Source organism: Protobothrops mucrosquamatus, unplaced genomic scaffold (genome assembly GCF_001527695.2).
Source record: "Protobothrops mucrosquamatus isolate PMUCROS unplaced genomic scaffold, P.Mucros_1.0 scaffold3335, whole genome shotgun sequence".
In the NCBI taxonomy this organism is placed as follows: Eukaryota; Metazoa; Chordata; class Lepidosauria; order Squamata; family Viperidae; genus Protobothrops; species Protobothrops mucrosquamatus.
This window is the reverse complement of record NW_015389325.1, coordinates 15,194-25,824: the sequence shown is the minus strand read 5'-3', so window position 1 is coordinate 25,824 and position 10,631 is coordinate 15,194. Positions and strand designations below refer to the sequence as shown.

Sequence of the window (10,631 nt, the reverse complement as noted above, 5' to 3'; positions counted from 1 at the left end):
GTTTGGTAAAGGGAGGGGGGCCATCCTGAAACTTAGCCCCCCCAAAAAAATCTCCCACCGGCCATCCACCGGCCCCAGCCCCCCCCCACCCCTCAGCAGCCCCTTCCCCTCAATTTTGGCTTAGAAGATACACAATTTGTTTTAATAAAAAGCAATATATAGGACCACCTTCAATATGAAGGCTAAAGAACTGTTACAAAGCCAGCCCCTTGGCTCGGATTCTGCGGTGACCCCCGGGGGTCTCCAGGGGCCGAAGGGAGCCCCCAACCCCTCTTCTTCACCACTGGGGGCAGCGTTGCTGATTGTCACCGAGGGCCAGGCCTGCTTCACCTATCCAGTCCCGGCCTTCCCACAACTTCAGCTGCCCCCCTTGTGTGGGCAGGGTCTGCACAGCCCACCCCCCAAAGCTCCCGGTTCTTTGGCTTCCTGGTGGGGGGGGGAGGGAGGGAGCACCGTCTGGTCACCCAGACCTCCCAGCTGCATCTCCACCTTGTGCAGAAGAGGTGCTGGGTTCAAGTCTCGCTTCATGTTGCTAGGAGTCAGCAGAGGAGTGACAGGGTGTCTCATCTCCCTTCGAGGCCGGGGGAGGTGGAGGGGGGGGTGAGTTTCCCCGTCTGTCTTCCTCCAACAGACCCCCCGAGAGGGGGTTTTGTACCCTCCCCACTTCTGCACCCCCCCCCCAGAAACTTGATCCCCACAGCTGGGGGAGGGGGCACCGGCTGGGAAGAGCTGGTCTTCTTTGGCATGATATTCCTCGGAGCTTGGTGAGGGAGGGGCCCGGTTCGTGGCCTCGGTCCTGGGCGGGGGGTCTCCCCAATTTCCCTGCCACAAAGCCGGAGGGGAAGGCAACTTTCCAAGAGGGTCTTTGGGTCAGTCTGGGACTTCAGTCTCCTTGGGCATCCTCCCCCAAAGTGGGGAAGGGGCGAATATATGGGGAGGGGGGCAGCGAGAAGAGCAGAGGAGACGGGCGCTGACGGGCAAGTCGAGAAGAGGCGTCCCCCCCAGGCCACTTCTTGGCTGCCCCTTCCTCAAAAAAGAAGTCAAGAGACAGGCAAATGGGTGCTTCTCCGGCCAAGTGCCGGTCAGTACTGTCCCGCTTTGGCCGCTGTGGAGGTGCCAGCCTTGCCCTGGACGCGCATGTTCTGGACACTGGACAGGATCTTCTTCTGATGTCCCGCCAAGGTCACTCCGATTCTGAGCAGGTCCCTGCGGAGGGAAACCGAGGGAGGGGAGGGGGTGAGGGGAGTCCTCGTTCTGCCTTTCTTGCCCTTCCGCCTCCCCTCCGGACCCCCCGTCCACTCACTCGGACGAGAGTTGGCTGACCAGCTCGAAGGAGGTGAAGCCGGCGTTGGCGAAGCTGTCTTCGTAGCGGTCCATCTTGAGGGCGTGCAGCCAGTCGCTGACCGAGCCGAAGGAGGAGTAATGGGGCAGCCGCTGGTCCAGCAGAGGGTGGGACGGCCTGGAGGGGGGAGCAGATAATAATAATAAAGTTGGAAGGGACCTTGGAGGTCATCAAGTCCAACCCCCTGCTCAGGCAGGTAACCCTATACCAGGGGTAGGCAACCTTGGCTCTTTTATGACTCGTGGACTTCAACTCCCAGAATTCCTGAGCCAGCAGAGCTGGCTCAGGAATTCTGGGAACTGAAGTCCACGAGTCATAAAAGAGCCAAGGTTGCCTACCATTTCGGACAGGTCATCTGCCAGTCAGACTCACAAGGAGACGGGAGGGGGGCTCTCCCATAGGAGAACCCCCAACCCAGAGGTGAATCCTGGGCAGGGGACCAAAACATCTGGATACAAGAGGCTGAGGGGCCCCTCCCAAAGCCTGTAAGAGCCCCCCTAGAGCCGAATGGGGGAAAAAGCCGAGATGACCAATGGGCAGCTTAAAACTTGTGGACTTCAGCTCCCAGAATTTCCCAGCCAGCTCTTTTTTTTTTTTTCATTTTGCGGAAGTCAAGATATATTACGTCTACTGCAATCCCACCGTCTATTAAGAAAGTTACCCTATCAAAAAATGCAACAAAGCTGGTCTATCCACATTGTCCTATCCATGCTGAATGCTGGTGAATCCTTACCAGCTGGGGAATTCTGGGAGTTGAAGTCCACAAGTCTTAAAGTGGCCAAGTCTGGAGACCCCTAATGCATAGAATCAGCAGAGCACTGGGAACCGACATCCTTTGGTAAAATTTTTCGTAGTTTTTTTTTTCCCCATTAACTTTACAGCAGCGGTGTCCAACCTTAGCCACTTTAATAAAACTTGTGGACTTCAGCTCCCAGAATTCCCTAGCCGGCAAGGGTTTTCAAGAACAAATGTGGCTAGACTACTTTATCACATTTTTTGATTGGAAAACTTTCTTGATAGATGGAGGGAATGCAGTAGACGTAATATATCTTGAGTTCTGCAAAGTGAAAAAAACGGCTGGCTGGGGAATTCTGGGAGTTGAAGTCCACAAGTCCACTACTAGACCTTGTCTGAAATGGTATATAGGTTCTCCTGCTTGAGCAGGGGGCTGGATTAGAAGACCTCCAAGGTCCCTTCCAGCTTCTATTCTATTCTATTTTATTCTATTCTATTCTAATTTCTATTCTATTCTAATTTCTATTCTATTCTATTCTATTCTATTCTTCATTCCTATATTTATTCTATTCTATTCTTCATATTTCTATTCTATTCTGTTCTGTTCTATTCTATTTTATTCTTCATTCCTATATTTATTCTATTCTATTCTTCATATTTCTATTCTATTCTTCATTCCTATATTTATTCTATTCTATTCTATTCTATTCTATTCTATTCTTCATATTTCTATTCTATTCTGTTCTGTTCTGTTCTGTTGTATTCTATTCTAATTTCTATTCTTCATTCCTATATTTATTCTATTCTATTCTATTCTATTCTATTCTATTCTATTCTATTCTATTCTATTCTATTCTTCATATTTCTATTCTATTCTGTTCTGTTCTATTCTATTCTATTCTAATTTCTATTCTGCTCTACTCTACTCTATTCCTACTGTCTTAAAGTGGCCCAGGGCGGACACCCCAGTTTTTAAGCCGTCCATTAGTCACCTCAGCTTTTCCCTGTGTTCATATGAAACAACCCCCTTTTTCCAAAGCCGCAAAGTTGATGGGCACAGCGAGGGCACACCCCTGGGCTCTGCCCACCTCCAGAAGTCCCCGAAGAGGCTCCTGCCTGCATAGCCCAAGTGCCAGGTCTTTTGTGTGTGTGTGTGTGTGTGTCCCACTTACCCTCCGTTTCCCCGCGAGACGATCTTGAGGCTGGCGGGGTTCCGGATCAGCTTATCCAGGGAGCTGACGATCTGGGCGAAGCGAGGCCGGGCGTTGCGGTCCCTCTGCCAGCAGTCCAGCATCAGCTGGTGCAGGGAGGTGGGGCAGTCCGTGGGGGGCGGCAGGCGGTAGTCCTGCTCGATGGCGTTGATCACCTGGGGGAGGGGAGGGAAGCGCTGCGGGTGAGGGAGGGGCAGGGCGAGGGGGGTCCTTCGCCGAGGGGGGAATCGGAGTCCGCGGGAAAAATCACAACATCGAGGCAGCAGAGAAGATAAATAAAAGGTGGTCCTTGACTTACGACCACACCACTGAGCCCAAAGTTTCCGTCGCTAAGCGAGACGGCCGTTAAGTGTTTTGCCCCGTTTTACGACCTTTCTTGCCACCGTTGTTAATTGGATCACTGCAGCTGTTTCAGTTAGTAACACGGTTGTTAAGTGAATCCGGCTTGTCGTGAGGTGGCAAAAGGGGATCACTGCGCCCGTCATAAATACAAGTCAGTTGCCAAGCGTTTGAATTTTGGCCACGGGGACGCTGCAATGGCCGTGTGAAAAAGGGCCGTTAAGACCCTTTCTTCAGTGTCATTTTAACGTCAAACGGTCGCTAAAATCGAGGACTATCGGGATGGAGCAGGTGGGAAAGGAACGCAGGGAAAAAAATGGTCCCCCTTTTTCAGGTGCCAGAATAAAGCACAGCACAACCAAAATAAGAGACCCGCAAACTGGGTGCAATGCTGCGTGGCACCGAGCATACAAATAAAATGCAATCTTAAGTGGGCCTGCAGCTGTGTTTTGCGGTGTGTCTCCTTTCCCGTCCTGCAACAAGCATCCGGCATCCAGACGACCCTGGCCACTCTCAGCAAAACCCCGAGCAGAGTTATGGGATGGGAATAATAATTAGGTATTGGATGGGAGACCACCCAGCGATTGGGAAGGGGAAGAAATTGCCCAGAAGATGGCCAGCTTTTCAGGGATTGGCCTTGCTGCCAATCTCCAAGTGACACACCAACACTGGACACCAGGAATTCTACGGGTCAGGGAAACGGCCTTGTCCTTGTTGTGTGAACCAGGTGTGCAAAAGGGACAGGATTTGGAACTCAGCCCTGAAATGGTGGGTCAAAAGCCCAGCGAAGGGTCTGGAGAGGGTCATTAAGGTCAGGGATGCCACCAGCCCCTCCCTCCAAATCAGCCGGAGCAAAGCTCGGAGAGATAACAGAGTAACAGGGGGACCTTGGAGGTCTTCTAGTCCAACCCCCTGCTCAAGCAGTTCTAGGTTGCTTCTCTCCGGCCTAGAAATAATGGGGAAGGGGAGAGAGAAGCCGGGTGGGGGCGTTTGGGGGGGCCCCAGACCCCTCCCCTAAAGCCAGGCCACTCACATCCTGATTGGACATGTCCCAATACGGCCTCTCTCCGAAGGACATCACCTCCCACATCACAATGCCGTAACTCCACACGTCGCTGGCGGAGGTGAACTTGCGGAAGGCGATGGCTTCGGGGGCCGTCCAGCGGATCGGGATCTTCCCCCCCTGAGGAAAAAGGGACGGTAGAATTGGGGAGAGGGGCAGGGGGCACGAGGATCATCTAGTCCGGCCCCCTACAACGAATGGGTGAAGGGAGAGGACCAAGTCCACCCACCCCCCTTTGTGTCCGGGGAGCGGAAAAAAGAACGGACCGACGACGTACCAAAGAGCTGGTGTAGGTTGGATCCGAGGAGTTTTCCTCCAGGAAGCGAGACAGCCCGAAGTCGGAAACTTTGCAAACCAGGTTACTGTTGACCAGGATGTTACGGGCGGCCAAGTCGCGGTGCACGTAGCTCATGTCGGAGAGGTAGCGCATGCCGGAGGCGATGCCCCGCAGCATCCCCACCAGCTGGATGGGCGTGAACTGACCGTCGTTCAACTGCGGAGGGGAGGCAACAAAGAGGGTCAGGACCCACGAGGTGGGATAGGGGGTTGTTGAAGACCCCCCTCAGTGGGACGAGCAGATAGTGGTGGGCTTTCCACCCGGATCCCAGGCTGCTGCTGGGAGGAATAAGATGCGGGATTGCAAAGACCCTCCTAGATTTAGGGGTCTCCGCCCGTGGCCACTTTAAGACTGGTGGACTTCAACTCCCAGAATTCCCCAGCCAGGCATGGCGTCAGTGATCTCACCAGGGACAGATGTGGGGGTAGCTAGCCCCCCCCAAGATCTCCCATGCTGGCTGGGGAATTCTGGGAGTTGAAGTCCAGAAATTTTAAAGTGGCCACGGGTGGAGACCCCTGTATCAACCGGAAGGTACCAGGTGGGCCTTTTGGGGGAACGAATCCTGGGAAAAGCCCTTCGGACGACCACCTTAGTCAATGCACGACAGCCCCCCCCCCTTTCCTAAGCAAAAAGGAGGGAGGTAGAATAAAATAAAATAACAACACAAAACAAGACAATGAAATAAATAAAATAATAATAAAATAAAATAAAATAATAAATTAAATTAAATTAAAATAACATAAAAATAAAATAAAACACAAATTAAATTAAATTAAAACAAAACAAAATAACATAATAAAATAAAAATAAAAAATAGTAAAAAAAATAAAACTAAACTAAACTAAACTAAAATAAAAACAATAAAATAATAAAATAAAATATAAAATAATAAAATAAAAACAAAACAAAATAATAAAATATTCTATTCTACCATTATAAAATAAAATAAAATAAAATAAATAGTAAAATAAAATAAAACTAAAAATAATAAAATAAAATAAAAACAAAACAATAATAAAATAAAATAATAAAATAATAAAATAAAAACAACAAAACAATAAAATAATAAAATAAATATTCTATTCTATTATAAAATAAAATAAAATAATAAAATAAAATAATAAAATAAAACTAAAATAGTAAAATAAAATAAAACTAAAATAAAATAATAAAATACAATAAAATAAAACTAAAATAGTAAAATAAAATAAAACTAAAATAAAATAATAAAATAAAATAAAATAAAAACGAAACAATAAAAAATAATAAAATAAAACTAAAATAAATAGTAAAAAATAAAACTAAACTAAAATAAAATAAAAACAAAAACAAAACAAAAAAATAATAATATAAAAAATAATGAAAACAAAATAAAATAATAAAATAAATATTCTATTCTACCATTATAAAATAAAATAAAATAAATAGTAAAATAAAATAAAACTAAAATAATAAAATAAAAACCAATGAAATAATAAAATAAAATATAACATAAAATAAAAACAAAACAATAAAATAAAATAAAATAAATATTCTATTCTACTATTATAAAATAAAATAAAATAAAATAATAAATAAATGATAAAGCAAAACATAAAATAAAACTAAACACGAAATACAAAACCCAAAGGGCTTTCCCTCCCCCCCTCCCTCCCTCCCTCCCCCCCCGGGGCTTGCGGGGTCTCCCTCACCCGCAGGAAGGAGTCCAGGGCGCCGTTCTCCATGAACTCGGTGATGATCATGACGGGGACGCTGTTGGTGATGACCCCGTCCAGCCGGATGATGTTGGGGTGCTCGAACTGGCCCATGATGCTGGCCTCGCTCAGGAACTCCCTCCGCTGCTTCTCCGTGTAGCCCCCCTTCAGGGTCTTGATGGCCACGTAGACCTCCTTCTTGCCCGGCACCTTCNCGCCGAGGGGGGAATCGGAGTCCGCGGGGAAAATCACAACATCCAGGCAGCAGAGAAGATAAATAAAAGGTGGTCCTTGACTTACGACCACACCACTGAGCCCTAAGTCACTAAGTGAGACAGCCGCTAAGTGAGTTTTGCCCCATTTTACGACCTTGCCACCGTTAATTGGATTACTGCAGTTTAAGTTAGTAACACCGTTGTTAAGCGAATCCAGCTTGTCGTGAGGTGGCAAAAGGGGATCACTGCGACCGTCATAAATATGAGTCAGTTGCCAAGCATCTGAATTTTGGCCACGGGGACGCTGCAATGGCCGTAAGTGTGAAAAAGGGCCGTTAAGTCCCTTTCTTCAGTGTCATTTTAACGTCAAACGGTCGCTAAAATCGAGGACCATCGGGATGGAGCAGGTGGGAAAGGAACGCAGGGGAAAAAATGGTCCCCCTTTTTCAGATGCCAGAATAAAGCACAGCACAACCAAACTAAGAGACCCGCAAACTGGGTGCAACGCTGCGTGGCACCGAGGATGCAAATGAAATGCTGCGGCTGTGTTTTGCGGTGTGTCTCCTTTCCCGTCCTGCAACAAGCATCCGGCATCCAGACGACCCTGGCCACTCTCAGCAAAACCCCGAGCAGAGTTATGGGATGGGAATAATAATTAGGTATTGGATGGGAGACCACCCAGCGATTGGGAAGAGGAAGAAATTGCCCAGAAGATGGCCAGCTTTTCAGGGATTGGCCTTGCTGCCAATCTCCAAGTGACACACCAACACTGGACACCAGGAATTCTACGGGTCAGGGAAACGGCCTTGTCCTTGTTGTGTGAACCAGGTGTGCAAAAGGGACAGGATTTGGAACTCAGCCCTGAAATGGTGGGTCAAAAGCCCAGCGAAGGGTCTGGAGAGGGTCATTAAGGTCAGGGATGCCACCAGCCCCTCCCTCCAAATCAGCCGGAGCAAAGCTCGGAGAGATAACAGAGTAACAGGGGGACCTTGGAGGTCTTCTAGTCCAACCCCCTGCTCAAGCAGGAGACCCTATATAACATTCTGAATCAATCTCTTCTTAAAAGCCTGCAGCGATGTGGCACCCACAACTTCTGGTGGCAAGTTGTCCCACTGATTATTCTCCCTGTCAGGAAATTAATTTCTCCCGAGTTCTAGGTTGCTTCTCTCCGGCCTAGAAATAATGGGGAAGGGGAGAGAGAAGCCGGGTGGGGGCGTTTGGGGGGGCCCCAGACCCCTCCCCTAAAGCCAGGCCACTCACATCCTGATTGGACATGTCCCAATACGGCCTCTCTCCGAAGGACATCACCTCCCACATCACAATGCCGTAACTCCACACGTCGCTGGCGGAGGTGAACTTGCGGAAGGCGATGGCTTCGGGGGCCGTCCAGCGGATCGGGATCTTCCCCCCCTGAGGAAAAAGGGACGGTAGAATTGGGGAGGGGGGCAGGGGGCACGAGGATCATCTAGTCCGGCCCCCTGCAACGAACGGGTGAAGGGAGAGGACCAAGTCCACCCACCCCCCTTTGTGTCCGGGGAGCGGAAAAAAGAACGGACCGACGACGTACCAAAGAGCTGGTGTAGGTTGGATCTGACGAGTTTTCCTCCAGGAAACGAGACAGCCCGAAATCAGAAACTTTGCAAACCAGGTTACTGTTGACCAGGATGTTACGGGCGGCCAAGTCGCGATGCACGTAGCTCATGTCGGAGAGGTAGCGCATGCCGGAGGCGATGCCCCGCAGCATCCCCACCAGCTGGATGGGCGTGAACTGACCGTCGTTCAACTGCAGGGGGGGCAACAAAGAGAGTCAGGACCCCCTTCAGTGGGATGGGGGGTCTCAGTGGGATGGGCAGATAGTGGTGGGCTTTCCACCTGGACCCCAGGCTGCTGCTGGGAGGAATAAGATGTGGGATTGCAAAGACCTTCCTAGATTTAGGGATCTCCACCCGTGGCCACTTTAAAATTTCTGGACTTCAACTCCCAGAATTCCCCAGCCAGGCATGGCGTCAGTGATCTCACCAGGGACAGATGTGGGGGTAGCTAGCCCCCCCCAAGATCTCCCATGCTGGCTGGGGAATTCTGGGAGTTGAAGTCCAGAAATTTTAAAGTGGCCACGGGTGGAGACCCCTGTATCAACCGGAAGGTACCAGGTGGGCCTTTTGGGGGAACGAATCCTGGGAAAAGCCCTTCGGACGACCACCTTAGTCAATGCACGACAGCCCCCCCCCCCGTTTCCTAAGCAAAAATGAGGTAGGTAGGATAAAATAAAATAATAACACAAAACTAAACAATGAAATAAATAAAATAATAAAATAAAATAATAAATTGAATTGAATTGAATTGAATTAAATTAAAACAGCATAAAACTAAAATAAAACAAATTAAATTAAATTAAAACAAAACAAAATAAAATAATAAAATAAAACTAAAATAAATAGTAAAATAAAATAAAACTAAAATAAAATAATAAAATAAAATAAAAACAAAACAAAAAATAAAATAATAAAATAAATATTCTATTCTACTATTATATAAAATAAAATGATAAAATAAAATAAAATAAAACTAAAATAAATAGTAAACTAAAATAAAACTAAAATAAAATAAAAACCAAACAATAAAATAATAAAATAAATATTCTGTTCTACTATTATAAAATAAAATAATAAAATAAAACTAAAATAAATAGTAAACTAAAATAAAACAAAATAATAAAATATTCTATTCTACCATTATAAAATAAAATAAAATAAAATAAATAGTAAAATAAAATAAAACTAAAAATAATAAAATAAAATAAAAACAAAACAATAATAAAATAAAATATAAAATAATAAAATAAAAACAACAAAACAATAAAATAATAAAATAAATATTCTATTCTATTATAAAATAAAACTAAAATAAAATAATAAAATACAATAAAATAAAACTAAAATAGTAAAATAAAATAAAACTAAAATAAAATAATAAAATACAATAAAATAAAACTAAAATAGTAAAATAAAATAAAACTAAAATAAAATAATAAAATAAAATAAAATAAAAACGAAACAATAAAAAATAATAAAATAAAACTAAAATAAATAGTAAAAAATAAAACTAAAATAAAATAAAATAAAAACAAAAACAAAACAAAAAATAATAATATAAAAAATAATGAAAACAAAATAAAATAATAAAATAAATATTCTATTCTACCATTATAAAATAAAATAAATAGTAAAATAAAATAAAACTAAAATAATAAAATAAAAACCAATGAAATAATAAAATAAAATATAACATAAAATAAAAACAAAACAATAAAATAAAATAAAATAAATATTCTATTCTACTATTATAAAATAAAATAAAATAAAATAATAAATAAATGATAAAGCGAAACATAAAATAAAACTAAACACAAAACGGGAAACCCAAAGGGCTTTCCCTCCCCCCCTCCCTCCCTCCCCGGGGCTTGCGGGGTCTCCCTCACCCGCAGGAAGGAGTCCAAGGCGCCGTTCTCCATGAACTCGGTGATGATCATGACGGGGACGCTGTTGGTGATGACCCCGTCCAGCCGGATGATGTTGGGGTGCTCGAACTGGCCCATGATGCTGGCCTCGCTCAGGAACTCCCTCCGCTGCTTCTCCGTGTAGCCCCCCTTCAGGGTCTTGATGGCCACGTAGACCTCCTTCTTGCCCGGCACCTTC

General features: G+C 45.2%; 1 protein-coding gene across 1 annotated transcript in view; it reads right to left on the bottom strand.

Annotated features, from left to right (window-relative positions):
- Nucleotides 1-1,082: 1,082 nt before the first annotated feature.
- Nucleotides 1,083-10,631, bottom strand: part of EPHB4 (EPH receptor B4) — a 22,734-nt gene continuing 13,185 nt past the window's right edge. Inside the window, exons 9-17 of the mRNA XM_015826849.2 lie at nt 10,415-10,627; nt 8,504-8,719; nt 8,197-8,346; nt 6,719-6,931; nt 4,968-5,183; nt 4,661-4,810; nt 3,250-3,443; nt 1,304-1,459; nt 1,083-1,206 (exon numbers count right to left, since the gene is read on the bottom strand). Coding sequence (XP_015682335.2) covers nt 1,083-1,206; nt 1,304-1,459; nt 3,250-3,443; nt 4,661-4,810; nt 4,968-5,183; nt 6,719-6,931; nt 8,197-8,346; nt 8,504-8,719; nt 10,415-10,627 — 1,632 coding nt within the window. The remainder of the gene's footprint in view (nt 1,207-1,303; nt 1,460-3,249; nt 3,444-4,660; nt 4,811-4,967; nt 5,184-6,718; nt 6,932-8,196; nt 8,347-8,503; nt 8,720-10,414; nt 10,628-10,631) is intronic.